This window comes from Ambystoma mexicanum, chromosome 12 (genome assembly GCF_040938575.1).
Source record: "Ambystoma mexicanum isolate Mex_15411 chromosome 12, UKY_AmexF1_1, whole genome shotgun sequence".
NCBI classification, from domain to species: domain Eukaryota; kingdom Metazoa; phylum Chordata; class Amphibia; order Caudata; family Ambystomatidae; genus Ambystoma; species Ambystoma mexicanum.
The window spans coordinates 1010750885-1010772980 of NC_090936.1; the positions used below are offsets into that span (position 1 = coordinate 1010750885).

Here is a 22096-nt window from a genome sequence, read left to right on the forward strand (position 1 = left end):
CTGGGCTTCCATCGCTAACCAAAGGCCACTCACCTGCCAATCCTCGGCGTGAGCGCCCCAACCTTTCATGGATGCATCTGTGACCACCATGGCCTGGGGCCACAGAGGCCAGAAAGGTTCCCCCAACATGTTGCCGCTGCTGGCTCACCAAGAGATTGTTGGCCACCGACCTGGACACTGAACATCCCTTGAAGTGCTGAAGTACTGGGACCACAGAGCCCACAGAATCCATTGCAGGAACCGCATCCGCAGTTTGGCCTCTGGCACCAGAAAAATGCAGGGGGCCATGAGACTTAAAAGGCAGAATAAGGAAGCTGCTTGCAATGCGGTGTGGTTCTGAAATAACTGGACCACCTGTTTGACACGGGCGACTCTCCTCGGGAGGAAAAGCCTTCCCTACCCGAGTGTCTAGAACTGTCCTGTTGAACTGGAGCCTTTGTGCTGGTGTTGTATGGGACCTCTGCATGCACAGCCTGTGGAGTAGCAAGCAGGTGTTCTCGAGCTAGGACAAAGCCTGCTCTGTCGACTTCCCTGCGATCAGCCAGTCGGCCAGGTATGGGAACACACGGACGCCGGATCTCCTGAGGTGAGCTGTGACTACCGCCATGAGCTGGAAGACCCTCAGAGCGTAGATCAGCCCAAAGGGGAGCACCTTGAATTGGTAGCGCTTGTCCCCTATGAGGAATCTCAGGAAAGTGCATCTTGGAGATCTATCGACACCAGCCAATCCTGAAACTTGAGAGCGTGGAGAATTCCACAGGGCTCTCGGTTCTACTGGGAGCTCCTGTGCCGTTTGACTTGGAGGGGGGTCTGTCCAGAGGTTTCCTTAAGAAGGGCAGAAAATAGCCCCACCACACGAGCTCCAGGGCCAAGGTGTCAGAGGTAATCTCCTGCCATTGGGGCCAGTGCTCTCACAGCCGTCCACCAACCGACAAGTTGTGGGAGGGGGAACAAATCAAAGCTGCTTAGAGGGTAGAGCCGCCCCGCTGCTGCTCATTGGCCTCTGGAAGCGCCCCTGCTCCTTCCGGGGCACGAGAAATGCTTCTGCACCTTCCTACCGTAAGGCACATTGTGCCTGTAGCCCCTGCCTCTAGAGGCAAAGCTGAAAGCCGGTTTGGCCGGCTGCACAGCTAGGCTCAGTGACTTTGCAGCTATCTGACTCCTTTTCCAGGGAGTCATCGGCCCATGCAGTTGGTCACGTCCTGGCCAGTTTGCAGCGACCGCCTGGCCACCCTCTTTCCCATCCTCCACCAGCTGTACAAAGTGGTCTCGATTTCCACCTTTAGGGATAGACTGTTTAGCATGTTCCACTGCCTGCCAGAGGCCTAAAGAGTACTTTGCAAAACCACTTGCCACGTTAGCATATTTCAGAGCCGTGCGGCCTGAGGAAAACACTTTCTTGGCCATGGCGTAAATTCTTTCACCCTCTCTGTCAGATTCGAGGTTGCAGATGCTGGTCTAGTGGTAACACTGACAACCTGCACAACAAGCACTTCACTTTATTTAATTTCTACCCTGCTCCAGGGTACCCGAGGGCTTACGGGTGCACAGATAACGATAAGACAGACTAATGTTAAATTCAGGTGGTCTTCAATAGCAGTCACGAGTAGTCATGAATTCTATTGGTCATTTCAGGGTATCTACTAAAATAAATGTGTTTTTAGCTTCTTTTTGAAAGTATCTGTGGAATCTGTCTCTTAGATCCAGGGGAATAGCATTCCATGCCGTAGGAGCTCCCATGCTAAAGGCTCCCATGCTAAAAGCTCCCTTAAGGGTTTTGCCGGTCTTCCCTCGCTGCGTTTTTATTAAGTGGGCATTGTTGGATCCCAATGTCCTCCGGTTCCGTTTCTCCACCACTCCTTCAATTAGATAGGTTGGCATGCGGCCCACCCGACATTTGTGTACGATCAGAATCAGTCTGAACTTGATTCTTGCTTTCACCGGCAGCCAGTGCAGGCTGCGCCTGTCATCCGACACGTGGTCTTGCCATTTCAGGCCTTTCACAATCCTAACTGCGCTGTTCTGAATTACTTGCAGCCGATTGATTTCTGCTTGTGTAACCCCAATGAGTAGACTGCAGCAATAGTCGATATTAGCGCCGATTATGGCTCTAGAAATTGCTTCTGCGTTATTTTCTGATATTAATGGCCCCAGGTGAGCCAGTAATTTTAGGCAGATGGAAGATAAGATCATGTTACTCACTTGAGGCTTCATGGTTAAATTCTGAACTAGAATCATGCCCGGGGTTTTAACTTTCCTTAGGGTCTCAATCTGACAATCTGTGTAACGCTCACCTGGTTTCCCACGGGGGCGCTGGTCTGGATTGCTGTGGCCTCTTCTAGCGTGATGCGCAGGACCCGGAACACCGATTGGACAGGACCTCCAAATCGTGCTTGCCTGGCCCGTAGGAATATCCTTCTGCAGATGAGAAAGGGGATTAACAGTCTGCAGAATAGTGTGCTAGCTCCCCCCTTTCCCCCTTCCCCCTTCGTTCCTCTCCAACTTCCTCCAAACCCCGGTTTAAGCCCACCTTATGGTTTGGAAGGATGAACTCTCCATCCTGCTTCTGGTGCAGGGGCGCGTGTTTGTCCAGTTACTTCACTGGTTTTCAGAATGGCGCTGGCAAAATCCAATTGACTTTCCTCAGCGATGCGCCGTAAGTATGAAAGTTCAAAGTTCAAGTGAGGCCCCCTTTATGTTGTCTTTCTAACCTGTGATCTGTCCTTTATTTCAGGTGCAGAATGAAGGCGATGCGTTGAGGGGTTAAACTGCCGAGGTGAGTAGTGATGAGGGCGATCCCTCTAAATGTCCTTATTCCCCAGAAATGTCTCTTGTCCTTTCCCCATAGGGGCCGGGGTACGGTACCTGCCAACAGGGCGGCGCCGACCCGAAATGTGGAAGAAAAGCCGGTAAGTATTATGGCTGTTAATCAGGCTTTCCTTCTGTGTTCCTTCTGCTCACCTTTTGTTTCTTCCTCGCTCCCCTAGGTGCAGAGATGTGGCGTCCGATGCTGACAGCCGCGATGGAGCCGGGAGATGTCTCGAGGACAGGTGAGTGAAGCGTGGCGCTGCAGCGAGCAACGCAATGCTTTTAAATGGAAGTCTTTCTTCAGGGATGCTGGCGAGAAGATTCCGGATGCAGGTAAGAAGTTTGACATAGTCCTTGGTTTTCACCTTTCTCTTCTCTTCCTTCCTTGCAGCTCTTCCAGGTTCGAGGCGGGCATGGCTGGAGTCCAGGAGCAGGAGCAGACACGGTGAGCGTTAAGCTGCAGGAAGCAGAACGCCGCGAAGCATGAGCTGCTGTCTGGGCATGGCTTAAATAGCCTCCAAAGAAGTCCCAGGTATGTATCCTTCCCCAACTAGGTATGTATCCTTCCCCGGCCACGCCCGAGTGAAAAAATAGTCCCTATGAAAAAATAGTCCCTTTCAGGTCTCAGGGAGGCCTGAAGCGTGCAGCATGGTCTGCATCAGGTAAGTGTTACACAGATTGTCAGATTGAGCGTTACACAGATTGTCAGATTGAGACCCTAAGGAAAGTTAAAACCCCGGGCATGATTCTGCATCAGGTAAGTGCACAAAACACCTCCCTTTATGAGCCTGGCGCCTATGGCGCCAGGACTGATGTCCAACATGAGCCTGGCGCCAAACCGCCAGGACTGAGTCCAAAGAGCCCCTATAAGGGGTCGCTGGGCTTTTACCCGAGGGCATGATGCCTGCTTCTGGGGGTGCTGGGCCTGGCCTGGTGCTCCGGGGGTAGGCATCATGACAATCTGCAATGATGGAGCTGTTCAAAGGTGGTCCTAGATTATCCAAATTTTTGTTTCCACCAGCATGATTTCCGTTATTTTGTTGTTTAATGCTAAACCGTTAAGTGCCATTCATATCTGCATGATATCATGTATCTTATTAATTTCAATTTCGTCTGTGTTGTGTTCCCCTGTGAGTGGTATAACACTGCATAAAAGGAGAAAATTATGCCTTTATGTTCCAACATGATGAAAAAGAGCACCATGAAGATGTTGTACAGACAAGGGGATACACATGCACCCTGTGGGACACCATAAGTTACGGCCATTGGTTCAGACTGCCTCCCCCACTGGCTACAATGCCCTGCCGATTACTTTAAAAGGATGTAACCCATTGTGCTGCTTGCTCCGAGAGGAATGTGGTGGCTAAGATGGAGTGGTCCACCAGGTCAAAAGCCGCAGAGAGATGGAGGATCATCAACAGCAAGATTTGTCCTACGTCCATTGCTTCCAATAGTTTTGATTTCAGGTTGAGAAGGGCTGTCTCAGTTCCATGGTATTGTAGAAAACAAGACTGGTGTTTATGCAGAATCTGATGGTTATTGAAGTGCGTTGAGATTTGATAGTAGGCAACCTGATCAAGAATCTTGAGGAGAAATTGAGTATTCTTAATTTATCTGTAGTTAGTTGGTGTTCATGGACATAGACCTGGTTTTCTGAGAAGCAGTCTTATTTATCCATGCGCTCTTAAGATCTAGCACATGATTCTGTTCTAGTGACGCATTTACAAATTTGGTTAAAACTGGTACTAATGTTGGTGCGCATTCTTTAATGATTAGCACAGAACAAGGATTGCTACTTGCAGCTAGTGGTTTTTAATTATCTGATGACTGCTTCTAACTCTACCTCCGTAATTGGTAAGAAGTTAAATTCTTGTTGCTCACTGGATTCCCTAGTGGCATTCTTTAGGTTTGTTTCAGAGGAGATGTTAAGTTTATCCTTCATGGCTTCCTGAATGAGTGTGCACTATGCCTGGTCTTTCACAAATGGTTCTTTGCTGGGTCCTTCAGGGCATTCCTGCTCTTAAAATCTTGAACAGTTCTCTATCAGTGTTGGCTTTTAGTATTACATCATTAGACCTGACTTTTTTTTTTGCCTGTATATGTTTACTTCCAGGCTTGGAGCATCTTGCCCTTTTCTCCAATCATAGAAGCATTTGTTTTTTTTTGTTGTTTTTAATTCTTGTATTTTTGCGTTAAACCATTTATTTTTTCATTCTTCAGGGCAGAATATTTCCTTATGTGGGGCTACTGTCTGATTTCCTTGAGCGAGGAGATAAGTGAAGTGGTCATTTCCGGTAATGCGTCTGTCTTCATAACGTCTGCGGTTAGTGTGGAGGCCCAAGGTTTCAGATTATCCGCAGTCAACTAGTTTCTTACAAGAATTGGTACCTTGCTATAGGCGAATTGTTTGGCAGAGCTTTCCATTTTAATCTGAAAGTATATGCAATGAATTAATAGTTACTCACCGTAGTGACTAACGTACTCTTAGTCCATTGTCCCCTTTCCTCCATACTGTATGGGGTGTCCCACGTGAGGGATGGGAGAAGGAACCTTTTTCACCAGAAAAATCTGCGCTCACCTGACCACGCCCACCGGCGCCACTCCTCAGTCCCCATCAATGCTTCCACAATATTCAGAATTGCCCAATGACACCAGTATAATTCGGGGGGAGGATGGTGGGACAAATGGAGGAAAGGGGACTATGGACTAACAGGAGGTTAGTCACTACGGTGAGTAACTTAATTACTGTTACGTCCTGTCCCCTTTCCTCCATAATGTATGGGCGATTAAAACTGAATGTAGCCCCAGGGTGGAGAGGAGACCCCCCTTAAGAAGACAGGTTTCTTAGAACCGCCTGCCCGAAAGCCGCATCTGACCTAGACGCGGTATCCAAACAGTAGTGCTTGCAGAAAGCAAAAGGGGTGGCCCAGGTAGCTGCCCTACCAATGACCTGCCACAGCACATGCTGTTGGAATGCGATGGCCGTGGCCTTGGCTCTGACCGCATGGGCATGCAAGTTAGCTGGCACCGGCTTGTACTGCCCCTCATGAAACTCCTTGATGGCCGCAACCATCCACCTTGCTATGGAGGCCCTAGAAGCCTGATCACCGGGTCTTGACCCACCGAAAGTTATCAACATCGCGTCTGACTTGTGGAAGTCCTTGGTCCTGTCCAGGTAGTATTTCAGAGCACGTCTGACGTCCAGACAGTGCAAGACCCTCTGAGGCTCATCCTTGGGGTCGGCGAAGAACGTGGTAAAGACAATCTCCTCCTTGAGATGGAAGGACGTGGTCACCTTGGGTTGAATGCAGGGTGCGTTCGCAGGACCACCTTGTCCTTGTGAAAAATGGTGTAGGGCTCCAATGCCACCAGAGCCTGAATCTCGCTGACTCTGCGAGCGGAGGTGATGCCCACGAGCAGAGCTGTCTTTATGGTTACCAGCCTGATGGCCGCAGAAGCCACTGGCTCGAAAGATGTGTGTGCTGGAGTGGGCGAGGTGTGCTGAGAAGGAGAGCACATCGTCCAAGGTGCACCCAAGAGGGTCGATACCCTTCGAGTCGGCCCAATGACAGAATCTAGACCATTTAACTCCTATATTGAATCCTAGTAGCCTTGCTTCTAGCACCCTTGATGATCTCTAGGTTCGCTTGAGAGAGGTTCAAGCGCTTCAACGTGACCTGGTCAGGTATCACGCTGCAAGGGCTAGTTTGTGAGGAGGGGGATAGAGTACCCCACTGCTGGGCCACGAGAGGAGCAGGGCCCAGCGGAGGTGAATGGGTGGTCTGTCCGATAGGCTGAGTAGCTTTGAGAAGCATGTTCTCACCGGCCACCAAGGAGCTATCAAAATGATGCGGAGGTGACGAGATTCCTTGATCGTGCAGATCACCTTGTGGACCAGGGGCGTGGGCGGGAAGGCGTATGCCTTCATGTCGTTTCACCATATCTGGAATGTGTCGCCCAGGAAGCTGGAGGCGAACTGCTGGCATTTCCTGTTGTCCTGGGAGGCAAACAGATCCACTTGGGGATGCCCCCATCTGAGTAAGATCTTCAGTACCAGGTCGTTCAATTGCCACGCGTAATTGTCCGCCCCCAGTCTGTTGAGCCTGTCCGCCTCCAGGTTGGACTGCCCCGGGAGGTGGACTGCAGTGAGGTAGAGGTTGTTATCCAGTGTCCACTCCCAGATGCTGACGGCTAGACTGCACAGTGGAGGGGATCTGGTACCCCCCTGCTTGTTGACAGCCAGCCATATGGCCTTCAATTTCAGCCAATTGATTAGGACTCTTGCTCCTGCTGAGTCCAGACGCCATGGACGCTGTGGCAGTCCAGAGTGGCTCCTCAGCCCTCTATGGAGGAGTCTGTGGTAATGGTGACCCGAGAGACCGGCTGCAGAAAGGGCTTGCCCTGCTGCAGGTGTAAATCCACGGACAACCATATGAGGTGTGGGTGGAGAAAGGGAGGAATGCCGACTGGCTCCGCTTGGGAGCCCTTCTCCCGATTCCATTAGGCTGCGAAGTGCAGCTGTAATCTCCCCATCTTGAGCCTTGTGTGGGGTACGGCCAACAAGGCGGCCGCCATTATACCAAACAGATGTTGGTACCATCAGGCTGAGGTCACTGTCTTGGAGAGGAAGTGAGAGGTAGCTCTCTTGATGGCCGCTATCTTGTCCTCCGAGTGAAAGACTCTCTCGGATCCCGTGTCCCAGATGAGGCCCAGGAAGTTTAGGGTCTACGTGGGCTGCAGCTGAGACTGCGATTGATAGTGAACCCCAGGTCGTGGAGTGTATTCATCAGTGCAGAGGAGGTATGGTGAAACGCTTCGGGAGATGTAGCCCGGATGAGCCAGTCATCCAGTTATGGGTAGACATGGTGGCCCTGGGCCCAGAGGAGGGCTGCCACTGCATTCATCAACCTGGTAAACACCCTGGAGGTTGAGTTGAGTCCAAAGGGTAGTACTTTGTATTGGAAATGGCAGCCCATGATCCTGAACCGCAGTAAGGAACAATGTGGCTGCCAAATCGTGACGTGTTGGTACGCGTCCTTCAGATCCAGGTAGCACAGTCTCCCTTGTCCAGTGTTTCCGCAATAAGTGCTGGCATAACCATCTTGAATTTTTGCAGAGGAAGGGAGAGGTTGAAGGTGGAAAGGTCCAACACAACTCTCAGGCCAGCCTGGTTGTTCTTCTGTATGGCGAAAATCCTGGAATAAAAGCCCAAGCCTCGCTGGGAGGTTGGGACTTCTTTCAAAGCCTGGCTCTAGACAAGCAACCGGATCACCAACAGAGTTGCTGTCCCAATCTGTGGGAGGAGAGGAAGGTACTGGTAGGCAGTACCATGTGGAGACTAGGGAGAGGATCCAGGGGTTCAAAAACGTCTGGCGCCAAAATTGCATGTGAAAGGCAAGCCTGCCCTCCACCGGAGACATGTGTACCCGAAGGGATGTGTCATGCCTTCTTTCCCAGAGGCTGTTGCGGAGGAGGGGGGATTGGGAAAAGCCCTTGGCCCCCCTTTTGTTGTTTCCTCCAGTGTGGACTAGAACGGTTGGGTTGCCTGGCCCTTCGTTCTTGAAAGCCCCAGAACCTGCCAAAGGCCCAACCCTTGTCGGAGCACTGCTCTGACTGGGAGTAGGCCTTGGGTGTGGCCTTTGTAAGAATAGACAAAAAGAACAGCTCGCAAAGTCTTTATCTAATTCTTCATCCATGGTGGAGTGAAATAGGTCACTACCCTCAAATGGAAGGTCCAATATGCGTTCCTGGACGTTGAGGTTAAACTTAGTAGGCCGGAGCCAGGCAGTTCTTCACATGTCCGTGGCGATGCAGATGGCCCGGCCAGAGGTATCGAGGTGGGCCACGGTGGACTCCATGAGGTCCTGCGCTACCAGCCTGGCTTCTCCTAGGCCCGCCTTGAAGCGTGCTTGGCTCTGCGCCAGATGTTCTGGGAGTAAGTCCGCAATTTCCCACCAGAGCCTTTGGTTAACAGCTGCCAGCATGGCATCCGCGTTGGCTTGATGCAGGTGCAAGGAGGCACTGGAGTACAGCTTATTCCGGTACGCCTCCAAGATCTTCTCCTTGCCTAGCAGCGTCGGGGTGGCTGAGGACGACTGAGGCTTAGAGTAGAGTGACGCCGCAGCGATCACGGAAGAGTGCGACTGAGGATGCGCCGAAAGCAACAGTGTATCCCCCTCCATCTGTCTATACTTGGTGGCGATTGACAGGTCGGGCAGAGTGTGGCTTGAGCAACTCGTTCTCGACCAGGGCAACTGTCTTTCTGCATTGGGATCCCCATTCTGGTAGGGGGCCTTGAGGGGAGGACTTCTGCCAAGACCCCCTTCTCGGGGCTGCTCTACCTCTTGCTGAGGAAGGCCCAAATATCTGGGGAGTTCACATCAGCCCTAGGAACCATTCGAAGAACCTGTCTTCGGAGGCTGTAGAGGTGGCCAGGCCAGCGTGTCTGGCAGGGGCAGGAAGTGAGTGAGGTGCCCGGAACGTCCTGTGCTTAATCCCCTTGGTTACAGGAATGCACCCCAAGTTGATTGGCGGGCTGGCTGTCCTTGAAGGACAGCCACCCTGCTGTGTGATTGACAGCTAGGCTAGAATGAATGGGAGCATCCTGCATAAAAGGCCAGGCTTTTTGGCTTGGTAGGCAGAGTCGACCACTGGACGAAGGAATCCAAAGAAGAACTTGGAAGAGATGTCTGTTGCAACTCGTGTACCGTTGGTTTGCCCGGTGAAGCCCTGCTGCTGTGCTGAAGCTCCGAATTAGTTTCGGATAGAGAAGCCCTGCAATGACGACTTCTCCCCTTGGGTTGGTGGGACCAATCAACCCCAAAGTGAACTTGTTTGGACATCCTCTCGGAGCTGGCTGTACTTCCACTGCTGCTGGATCCGAAGTGCCAGGAAGAGGAACACCAAACTGAGTGGATCGCTTTTAAGTCGGACCCGAGCGCCAGGAAGATCCCCCGGACTTCCCTGAAGCGAGCCAACTCAACAGAGTGCTGGACTCCAGATGCAAGGAAAGTCTGACGTGGTATCCGAGAACTGCAGTGTTGCTATTTGCTGTCGGAGGCAACGAGCTGAAACCGCGAAGTGCCGCTGAATTGAAGTTTGTCCGTTGCTGCCGCCGACCTTACCATTGCAGTGCAGGAGTCCCATGGAGTCCCTCCCTCTTGTCCCCACAACTGAAGCTCAGGAACACCAGGATCTACAGAGCTGTACAGGAACAGAAGCCAGCTGGAACCATTTCTTCTAACCAAAAGGTACTGCAAAGTTAAGGACTTACCACTTGTTGTGTAGCCTTACTTGTTCTCAGTTGAGACTTGTCTTGGTTAACCTTGCAGAGTTGCTTACAGTTTTGCCCTTCACAAGCCTCCCAGCGTGTGGCCCTTCAAGTGATTTTATTTATACAAAGTATTCTAAAAACATTGTGCAAGACTTTCTTACCTGCAAGAAGATCTTCAGATCCCCTAGACTTTGCTTAACTAACATGGCTGTCCTGGCTCACTGAGAGACTCTTCTTTCTTCTGGCTCTGTGCTTTACCTTTCCCCCAAGAAAGGGTAAATTTACTTTGCATTGGAGGGTTCAAAACCTACTTCCAGTTTTATGAAGCATTTGTTAACCTTTGTTTCATTCCCCTATCTAACTTTTACACCAAACTCAGTATTGTTCTAAATGTACCAGTGATAAATCAATGTCAACAGGGTCCTAGCTATTGGAGTCGCCCGAGGGTGTAGGAAGTGTGTATGCCATCCCCAATGGGTATCACCTGATTTAGAGAAACTAAGTGTGTTTTGAAGTGTATTTTAATTGTTACGTATATTGCTCCCTCCTGAAGAAGGCTTATACAACTGACTGTTACTTTAATAATTATTTAAGCAAGAGATTTTTAGTGTAAGAGTTTATTTGAATACTTGTCACTGTGAATATCTGTAAAAACCCTGGTGCTTACATTGACCCCTCGAGATAAGCCTGGCTGCTCATTCACTCTACCAACTTGTGTAGTACATGCTTATACCAAAGGATGGGTTAACTATTGCCAAGAGGACAAGGCTGGTGCAGTCTCCCACAGGGTACTGCATACAATCTTGCCCAACATCTTAATAGAAGCATGCAGAGTCAGAAAAAGACCTGGAAGTCTAGGTTTCTAAATCTATTAACTGTTACCTAAAAAATGCAAATATGTTTAGAACTGCAGCTGAAATCCCACTCACCATTGAGACAGGGAAAATGCTTTGCACAGTTATCGAAACAACCTGGTGAAGTCCCTCAGAGCCCAGCACACTGGTTTACATTCTTCAGCACTGCAAGACAGAAGACATCCACATAGTCAAGAAGGAAAACATTGCGGAACTGATTTACACACTGCATGGTTTAACTATGCACTATAGAGCTATAATTGTTTCAGGAAATGGAGAACTGAAAAATTAACAGAAAATTGAAGTCAAGAATATTTCTGATGACAAACTAGTTTCCTGAAGATCACATGGCAATGGTTACAGAGAGCTGCAAGTCATCTGTGTGTTTAATGGCATCTTTCAAACTGCCAACCAAACTAACAATCCCTTGTTTATTTTATTGGGCATTTGTAAGGCGCTTATACATCAAGGAAATTGTGTTTCAAGCACCCAACTGCACTTAGGGAATCTAAATGTGTTTACATATTTAATTTTCCAAAAAAGCACACCATGGAACTAAGTGGTTCCAACAATAGGGCGGATGTATGGGAAGTTAGCCTAAAGGATTGCCTAGGGCTAATCAATCGCTCACTGAGTAGCTTTGGCTGAGCTGTAAGGCTTAGAGTTGATACATTTTGTTATTGTGCATTTGCTTAGAGAAAAAACTTCACACAAAATGTAATAGTAGATATACAGAGAAGATAAAAACACATATGGGATACATTACTCACCGTAATTGTATTTTTGATGCTTGCATCTGCTTATATTCACATGCTATGCCTAGGCAGACATCTAGTGGAAGCTGCTGAGTATTACAGTTGTTTTCGAAACTCGAAAAGGGACGCCGACGGGGCATGCCAGTAATAGTATCCCTAGTGTGACATCCACTGTCTCCATGGTCCTTCACACGTCAAAGTCCCTCAGATTGTTTTGTTCTGACAGGAGGTTGTAGGAAGTGTAGCACGAGTACAGGTGCATCAGAGTAGATAGATAACAAAGCTCATAACATCTAGGCACCTTCTCTCAGGGGAGGAAGGGTGGGTGCATGTGAATCAAAGCAGATACAAGCATCGGAAATACGATTACGGTGAGTAATATACCCCTTCTGAGGCTTGTGGAATCTGTTTAGATCACATGCTGTGCATAGATTAGTGAGCAGTGTTAGGAGAAGGTGGTGGGTCGTGAGAAGGAGCAGCAGCGAATAGATGTTTTAGAACCGCTGTCCCACCTGTGTATCTGTTTTGTAATGGGTGTCAATGCAGTAGGGCTGAGTGAAAGTGTGTACTGAGCTCCATGTAGCTGCTTTGCAAATGCTGTTTAAAGGGACATTTGCGATAAAAAGCCAGAGTAGCTTCATGCAGAGTGAGCTCTTGGTGTAAAAGGCAGTGTTTTGTTTGATAATGAATAGCATAATTGTATACATCCGACTATCCATCTGGAGATGGCATTCTTGGAAATGCATCTCATTCGCTGCGTGGTGCTACTGAGACAAACAGTTGATCTCTTTTCCTAAGCGGTCTGGTCTGGTTTACTTAGTAAAGGACCGCCCTCCTCACATCCAGTGTGTGGCGTTTTACCTCAGCTGAGCTAGTTGGATTCTGAAAGAAAGCCGGAAGCTCAATAGATTGGTTCACGAGGAATTTAGAAATGAATTTAGGGGAGAACCTAGGATGAGTACGTAAAACCAATTTACCTCTTTAACTCTTCTTATGGAAGTAATAGCCACTAAGAAGACACTCTTGTATGTCAGGTGTTTAAGACTTGCTTTATGCATAGGCTCGAATGGGGGGCCCCCATGAGCTTTGCTAGTGCTACATTGAGATCCCATCCTGGCAGCGGGTTTGAAATTGGAGGGTGGAGTCTTTTTACTCCCTCCATGAATGACTTAATGACTGGAATTTTCCACCACAATATTTTACTTTGAGAGGTGGTATAAGCAGATAAAGCCGCCAGGTGGACCTTTACAGAGTTGAATACTAATAAGTGGCACATATAATTAAGAATGTGTGAAGGAGTACATTCTATGGGGTTTGTTTTCACTGGCACCAAATTACAAATCTTCTCCACTTGTCGAAATAACAGTGTCTGGTGTTTGGTTTTCGTGCCTCATTGAGGATATCCATACACCGCTGTGGTAGATTAAGGTGTCCGAACTCTAACTTCAGGAGCCATGCTGACAAGTTCATTGAGTGTGGATGTGGGCACAATGTTGTTCCCCCGTGTTGGGTTAAAAGGTTGGTTTGGTATGTGAATTTGATGGGATCGCACATCGCCAGACCGTGCAGATGTGGATACCACGGTTGTCTCGCCAACATGGGAGCAACTGGGATGAGCGTCATCTGTTCTCTGTGCATTTTGGAAAAACATAAGCACATTTCCCTGACCAGTTCATCAATACAGCGTTATCCTAGGAGTCTGGCTGAGGGAACCTCGACGCAAAGTCTGGGCATTGCTCGTTTTCTCCTGTAGCGAACAAATCTAGTGTGAGGTAACTCCACTGAGAGAAGATGTGGAATACGACGCTTGAGTCTAGTTGCCACACGTGTTCCTCTGGTAGGGGATCTCTGCTCAGAGAGTCTGCTAGAGTTTTGAGTGCCCTGGAACGTGTTGGGAGGAAAGGGATATCCCCCGTCTGAGTGCCCATTTCCATATTTTCTGTGCCAACTTGGACAGACTTGGAGAGTGTGTGTCACCCTGTTTGTTGATGTAGAACATCGCAGTTGTGCTGTCCGTTAGAATTTGAACCGACTGGTTCGCCAATTGCGCTTCAAATGCTTAAAGTACTTTGAATACTGCTAGCAGTTCCAGCAAGTTGTTATGGTTCTGTGCTGTGATGGGAGTCCACAGACCATGTGCTGTGTGGTGAAGGTAATGAGCCCCACACCCGGAGAGTGATGAGTCTGTTGTGACAATCCCTTGTGCTTCCGGATCGTGGAAGGGTTTTCCTTTTAACAGGTTCTCTCGACCACCAGCGTAGGTTTTGAACTAGTGTTGGCGAAACAACCACTATATTGTCCCACTGACCACTTGCCTGAGACCACTGTTTCGCCAACCACTCCTGCATTGGTCGCATGCGCAGACATGCATGTGGGACTAGATATATGCACGATGCCATCATGCCTAGCAAAGGCATTGCTTCCTGTATGCTTATCTGGAGACCGGCGTGATACTGGATTATTGGCTGAAGCATGTTCTGCACTTTTTCCATGGATAGAAAGGCTAAGCCCGTTCTTGTATCTAATACAGCTCCTAGGAACTGTTTTGTTTGGTACAAGACTTGACTTTTTCTCGTTTATTGAGAAGCCCAATTGAAAAAGAAGATTTATGGTCCTTTGCGTGTTTTGTCTGCAAAGATGGGGCGTTTCTCCTGTGATCAGCCAGTCCAGGTAGGGGTACACTGGGATTGCCTCCCTGCACAGGTGTGCCGCCACCACCACCAGTACCTTGGTGAGCACCCTTGGACCTGAAGCGGTTTCTGAAGGGTAGCACTTTGAATTGGTAGTACTGGTTTGCTAGTTTGAACCACAAAAGTTTGGTGCGCTGGGAGCATTGAAATATGAAAATAGGCATCTTTCATACCCAATGTTGCCATGTAATCCCCCTGTTTTAGCAGGGGAATTACCTCTTGTAGCGTTGTCATGCAGAACATTTGTGGCTTTACATAAGTGATTGCAGGGCATAAGGCTAATACTGGGCGCATCTTTAGATTTTTTTTGGCACAAGGAAGTATGTTGAATAAATAACCTTGTTTACCTCGTTGGAAGGCACAATCTCGATGGCATCCTTGAGGAGCAGCGCGTGGACTACTACCAGGATGAGTTGTTCTTCCTTTGTGCTCTTCCTTTGGCACGGTGGGTGGTTCGATGGTTTTTCTAGGAGCTCCACGCAACCTCCCGCTACTGTAGATAACACCCACTTGACCTGTAGCGGGCTGTCATTGTTTGGGAGGCGTTCCTCCACCTCTAGATGTGTAGGATCTCTCCCGGCCTCGGGATCAGCGCTGGCCTCTTGTATAACCCTGGGATGCTTGACACTGGTTGTTGTTCCATGACGCTTTTTGAGTTTATCCGTATCCGGACCTTCTTTGGGAATCTTGGCCACAAAAACGGAAAAAATTGTTCCTGCCCCTTGGCCAGCTTGTTTATTAGTTAGTTGCCCAAGGGATTTGTGGGTATCCTATTCCTCTTTGGCTGATTTCAGAGCGCCCTCTACTGCTTTGCCGAATAGTACGGTTGGTTCCACTGGCATGTTGAGTACCGTTGCCTGGGTCTCAAGCTTGAAGCCAAGCATGGCACTTGAGAAATTATAAATTACTCACCATAGTGACTAACGTGTCCTTAGTCCCCTTTGTAAGGCAAAGTTTGAATGCAGTACCCTCTGGGAACACTACACACAACTATGACTACAGGTATAGGCAACCCAACCTTTGGTATAAGCTTGTACTACAGTTTTGGTAGCGTGTTGAGCAGCCATGCTTATCTCAAGAGGTGAAATGGGAGCTGTAGTGGAGTTGCACAAAGATTCACAGTTCCAGGTATTCAAATAAACTTACACTCAAGGTTTCTTGCATAAACAATTTATCATTCAGTTATAAAGCCTTCTTCAGAAGGGAGCAATAAAATAGTAGCACACAAATATACTTCAATACTGTACACTGAGTTTTTGAATCAGATAAGGCCCTTTTGGGATGGCCCACAGACAACCTACACCCACAGGTGACTTCAGTAACAAGGGTGCTGGGGACATTAATACCTTACTGTTGGCATTTAGAATACACTTTAAAAGTTGGTAAAAGGCAAATGTTATTAGAACACAAGAGACGACAAATATTCTTAAGCAGTGCAAATACGTTTAGAGGTCACTAGAAGAGTCATTCAATTCAATAGGCTAAGCAACGTCAATGGGCAAAAGTCTTGGATAGGATAAAGCATATCTGGTAAGTAATGGAAAAGTCTCTGCACAAGTTCTTAGGAGTCTTTCATGAAAAGAAGAATCAAATGTAGGGCCACAAGCTGATTAGACATGTTAGTTATGGAAGTTACAAGCACTTCTACAGTAAGAGGCAAGTTCTCTTAGACTTGTTTTACAGTACCTTGGTAAAGAAGAAAAGATGGAGCCGCTGACTTTTGTTCCTGTGCAGCTCTGCAGATCTCACTGTTCCTGGGCCTCAGTCGTGGGGACAAGAGGGAAGACGTCGGGGGACTCCTGCACTGTACTGGCACCGTCAAAACTGCTAAGCGGCGAACTTTACTTTCAGTGGCTGTTTCGCGTTTCAGCTCCTTGTGGTACAGTAAATAGGAATAAGCGTCGTTCCTGGCTGTCAAGGTGGACTGTCCTCACATCTAGGGTCCCGCACTCTGCTGAGGGTGCTCAGGCTCGGTCAGTCCTGCTTCGTGGGAGTCCGGAGGATCTTCCAAAAGCTTTCGGCCAGCTTACAAGCAACGCACACAATCTGGTGTCCCTCTCCCTGGCTGTATGATTTCCTGCACCACTCTGAGGAAATGCAACCAGCTCAGAGATCGGTGTCTAGGTGGCTTACTTGGGAGCTGATTGATCCCACCAACTCAAAAGGGAGAAGTAGTCTTTGCAGGGCTTCTCTGTCGATGCAACCTTGGCTATTCGGACCTGCAGCAGGGTTTCACCAGAAAAACCAACGGTCCAGAAGTTGCAGCAGGCGTCCTCTTCAAGCTCTTCTTCGGTTCCTTCGTCCAGTGGTCTACTCAGCCTTCCAAGCCAAAAGACTTGCCTTTTATTCAGTTCTCTCCCATTCATTCCAGCCTAGCTGTCACTCACCCAGCAGGGGTGTGGGGGGGGGGGGGGCTTTGTCCTTGCCGGACAGACAGCCAAATAGCCAATCACCTCAGAGTGCATTTGGGTCTCCTAGGAGACTAAACACAGGAAGTGTTGGGTGCCTCCCTCACTTCCTACCTACCCCAGACACTCTGGAGCCAGAGGCGGGTTTCACTCCTGAAGCCAGCCAAAGGCAAATGAACAAAGACCAAACATGGTTTGGCACGCAGAGAGAAACTCTAGAAGAACCTTTCCACAAAGACATGGCGAAAAAAACAAAGACCGGGGACTATTTTAGCAACGATGGCTAGACGCCATTTTGAAAAAGATTGCACCCGCGGTGAACGTTAACCAGGTCCGCGAACGGTCGCGGTAAATGCAGACCTTGGTAGTTAAAAAACAAAACCACTGCCACCAGCCAGTCAATTGAGGAAAGGGTAACATAAAATATGTTACACAAGAATTTAGACACAGGAGATACTAAGTAACCCCCCACCTCCCCCCCACCCGCGGCACTCTATTGTAAGATCAGGTGTGCTGGGTCTAGCAAGTACAATGCTAAGTAGTCAATTTCACTCTACTGCTCTGGGAAACAGTAGTTTATCACCGAAAAGGTATTTAAATGACGTTGGGAAATCTAAAAAACTTCCCTGTGCCACTGCGCTGAAGGTGCTGTGACACAATTGTAAAAGGTGATGCCTATGGAGTTTGTTAGACTCCATAACCAAAAAGTAACAGAGGTAAAATTCACACAAAAATACATAAGAGTGGGGAAAAAGGGTCACTCTCCAGGTTAAAAAAAAAAGTCCTCAAAATCCAGCAAAGTTGCAGGGGGTCTCTGAGGTGGAGGGAATTAGCACATTTTTGAGAATTCTCCCCAACACCCTTTCCTCCATACTGCATGGGGCGTCCCTTCCAAGGGACGGGAGAAGGAACCTTTTCACCAGAAGAAACGTTCTTCGCCTTTAAATTTAGAGGCGCGTAGTGGTGCGGCCCGGGGAGCATGCGCTGCCCTAATTCCGCCCTCCGGTGCCACACCTCAGTCCCCATTGATGCGTCCAATAGATTTAACATTGCCTAATGACACCAGTATTATTATACATGCTCATGAATATTCCCCGTCAGGCCGGGAATCCTCAGTGCAGAAAAAAATCAGTATCAGTTTCGTTTCTGATCTGTCTTTATTAGTAGTAACCAATCACTGGTCTCTGGGTCATAATGCCCCCAGCCAATGACTGCCCTCTCCCTAAGCCCCGCCTCTGGCAGCCATCCTCAGATGTGGTAGCACGTAAAGTGGCAGTATGACTAGCCGCAGAGGGGTAGGCGGGAGGGTTCGCATGTGAATCCATGCCAGACCCATGCTGGAGAACAACAGTTACAGGTAAGTAACTTGTTCCTTCTCCAGCATGGGGTCTGGCATGGATTCCCATGCTCATGAATAAGAGAATACATAGCAGTACACACATGCACAACCACGGGAGGTGGAAACAGGCTCAACATTAAGCAATACAACAACTCAACATCAAGTATCTCTTACCTCCTCACCAGGCTCACCTTAAACGAACAGGTTGCGCAGCACTGCTTGGCCGACCCTGGAGTCCCGATCGACGCAGTAGAATCTTGTGAAGGTGTGCGTCGACCTCCATGTCGCAGCCCTGCAGATGTCCAGCAGGGGCACACCAGACAGGAACGCCGTGGTAGCAGCGATCGCTCTGGTCGAATGGGCTCTCGGACGGCCGGGCAGCGGTCGGTTTGCCAACCGGTGACAGTGCATGATGCAGCCGGAGAGCCATCTGGAAATGGAAGTCTTTGAGAGAGCCTTCCCTTGATTCACAGTCCCAAAGTTCACAAACAGCTGTGATGTCTTCCGAAAACTCTTCGTGCGGTCCACATAGAACTCCAGCGCTCTAGGTACGTCCAGCGAGTGCAGAGGAGTCCTTTCAGCCGGCGACGAAGGAGACGGGAAGAAAACTGGCAACACCAAGGGTTTGTTGAGGTGGAAGTCCGACTGCACCTTGGGCATGAAGGAGGGGTGCGTCCTCAGCACCACCCTCGTGTCGTGAAACGTCAAGTATGGCGGCTTGCAAGATAGGGCCTGGATCTCTCCCACTCGTCGTGCGGAGGTGATGGCCACGAGAAACGCTGTCTTCCACGACAGAAACTTCAACGGTGCCGAATGCATAGGCTCAAATGGGGGCCCCCATGAGCCTGGTCAGCACCATGTTGAGCTCCCACGCCGGGGCAGGGGCCTTCACCGGCGGGAATGATCGGAACAAGCCTTTCATAAATTCCTTCACCAGTCGATGAGACCACAAGGACGCCCGTCCCGTAGTTCTGGTGCATCGTGAGATGGCAGCCAGATGTATCTTGATGGAAGCGTGAGCTAGTCCAGCCTTGGCCAATGACAGTAGGTACGGCAATACTTGAGGGGCCGTAATCTACAGAGGGTTAATCTTCTGTGCACGGCATCAGACAGAGAACCTCTTCCATTTATGTCCGTAGCACTTTAGAGTGGAGGACGCCCTGACCTCTGCAAGAACCTATCTGCAGTCGGCCGGGATGTCGTACCCTCCAAACCCTAGTGCCGCAGGAGCCAGGCCTGCAAGTTCAGCGACTCCGGGTTGTGGTGAAGAATGGCGCCTCCTTCTCTGGAGAGAAGATCTGCGTCTGTCGCAGCTTGACTGGTGTGGACGTTGACAAGTCCAGAAGGTCCGGGAACCAGATCAGTCTCGGCCAAGCCGGTGCGACGAGGATCATCCTGCACCGGGACCTCTTGAGCTGGTTGATGAGCCGGAGCAGCCGGAGCAGCAGCGGAGGGAACGCATAAAGAAATAGGCCGTTCCAGGGGAACGAGAAAGCATCGCCCATGCTCCTCGGCTGGGGGAACCTGCTGGCGAACCTCCGGCACTTGGAATTCGTCGCCGTCGTGAAGAGATCGATTTGGGGTTCGCCCCATCGTCGGAAGAATCGATCCACTTGATCCTGGCGTAGTTCCCACTCATGGCACGAACGCAGCTCTCTGCTGAGTGAGTCGGCGATCGTGTTTTTTATTCCTGCCAGATGAAAAGGCACCAGAAACATCCCTTGGGCGACGGCCCAATGCCACAGATCCTGAGCTTCCTTGGTTAGGGCAGGGGATCTGGTTCCGCCCTGCTTCCGGATGTATAACATCGTGGTGGTGTTTTCGGTGAAGATCCTCACCACCTTGCCCTTGAGGGACGGAAGAAACGACCTGAGGGCCCAGAACACTGCGCAGCGCTCCAAGATGTTAATGCGGAGCGACTTCTCCGGCAGCCAAAGGCCTCTCGCGTGAAGATCTCCGGAGTGCGCTCCCCAACCTTCCAGCGAGGCGTCCGTCGTCACCGTCACCTGGTGAGCTGGGGTCTGAAAGTCCGTGCCCGCCGACAGATGAGAGCGGGTATCCCACCACCGGATCGCCTGACGGAACGTCTCGTTGAGGGATCCGGTCCTCGAAGCTGCCCCTCGACTGGACCCCAGCGGGCGTCGAGGAACTCTTGTAAGGGGCGCATCCGAAGCCTGCAAAGGCGCACCAGATAAATGCAGGAGGACATCATCCCGAGGAGGGACTTGATAGATCTTACCCTGGCCAGGTCCGTGGCCAGCAGACGCTGCACCTTGCCCAGAATGGTCCTGGTCCTTTCCTCCGACGGCGAGGCCAGCCGCGCCACTGTGTCGAGCTTGGCTCCCAGAAACAGGGCGACTTACGACAGAACCAGGTGGGATTTTGGAAAGTTGATGGAGAAACCCAGGTCCATGAGCAGCTGGACGGTCTTCGCAGTGTGCTCCACGGCGAGCTCCCTTGTCCTTGCCCGGATGAGCCAGTCGTCCAGGTAGGGGTAGACGTGGATCCCCTGTAGGCTCAGCCGCGCCGCCACCGGTGCGAGGCACTTGGTGAACAGCCTGGGTGCCGACTTCAAATCGAACGGGAGGGACTTGAACTGGTAGTGCCGCCCCTGGACCACGAACCTGAGGAACTTTCGGTGTCTTTTTAGAATGGGAATGTGGAAGTACGCATCCTCCAAGTCCAACGACGACAGGAAATCGCCCTCCTCCAGCTGTCCCAGCACGTGCTGGAGGGTGACCATACGGAACTTCTGTGCCTTGATGTACTTGTTCAGTCGTTGCAGGTCCAGGATGGGGCGCCATCCTCCCGTCTTCTTTTTTACGAGGAAGTACCTTGAGTAAACTCCGGAGCCCCGAACCCTCTTTGGGACTAGCTCGATGGCACCCTTCTTGAGCATCGCCCTTACTTCCACCAGTAGTTGAGGGACGTGATTTTCCTTCCTGGCCACGGGTGGAACGCGAGGGCACTTCTTCTGAAACTCGAGGGCGTGCCCTTGAGCCATGGCGTCCAGCACCCAACGGTCGGTGGAGATGGACTCTCACACGCTGACGAACCTCGCCAGCCGGCCTCCCACCGGGGTGCTTCGGCGGGGGCCCGACCCCACGGTCGGTTCAATCTTGTTTGGAGGCCGCCTTGACCTCCCTGTCGATGACGGGCACCACCTGACTTGCCGCGTACACTGTAGGCTTCCTGGGACGAAGATCTTGCCGCTTGGCAGTACGTGGAGGAACCACTGCCGGATCCCTTGGAGGCACCTTGTCTGCCTCCGGATCTCCGAAAGGACGGCCGTCGTCGTTGGAGCACTCCCAGTGCCCGGGCAGTCTCCGTGTCTGTCTTGATGGCCTGAAGGAACTCATCAACCGCCTTCCCAAACAGGTTGTTCCCGTTGAAGGGCATGTCCAAAACCTTGGTTTGTACGTCCTGGCGGAAATCCGTCGCCTTGAGCCATCCTCGTCTCAGGCAAACGCTGTTGCCCAACTGACGGAAACTGGTGTCGGCGATGTCCGTTGCCACCGTGATGGCGTGGTCCGAAGCAATCTCACCTTCCTGTAGAATTTCAAGGGCCTCAGCCCTTTTGGCGTCTGGAAGGAAGTCCAACAGCGGGACGATTTTGAACCACAACTCCCTGTCGTAGTGGGCTACGATAGCCAGGGCGTTGGCCGCCTTGATAGTCGTCGCTGCGGATGAGATGATCCGTCGTCCCATCGTGTCCAGCTTCCTGCCCTCGCCGTACGGCGGGGAAGTTGATGTTGAGGCCGATGCCCCCCCCAGCTTTCTTCTTTGCCACCGCCGAAACGACCGAATCCGGGGTAGGTTGCGCCCGAAGGCACAAGGGGGCAGCGTCAGGGACCCGGTACTTCTTCTCGTACCGGTCCCTCTTTGCCGGCGCCATGGCAGGATTCTTGAGGAGGGCGAGCCCCTCATCCAAGATGTCATCAAAAAATGGTATGGCGAGGACAGTCTTCC

The 22096-nt window shown here is 50.4% G+C and overlaps 1 protein-coding gene across 3 annotated transcripts in view; it reads right to left on the reverse strand.

Moving 5' to 3' along the window:
- The window catches only part of TNPO3 (transportin 3), a 1153743-nt gene that overhangs the window by 19232 nt on the left and 1112415 nt on the right, over window positions 1-22096 (reverse strand). For all 3 annotated transcript variants that reach the window (XM_069629554.1, XM_069629553.1, XM_069629552.1), the window contains exon 22: window positions 11011-11100. In XM_069629554.1, the coding sequence (XP_069485655.1) occupies window positions 11040-11100 (61 nt within the window). In that variant the 3' untranslated portion in view covers window positions 11011-11039. The remainder of the gene's footprint in view (window positions 1-11010; window positions 11101-22096) is intronic.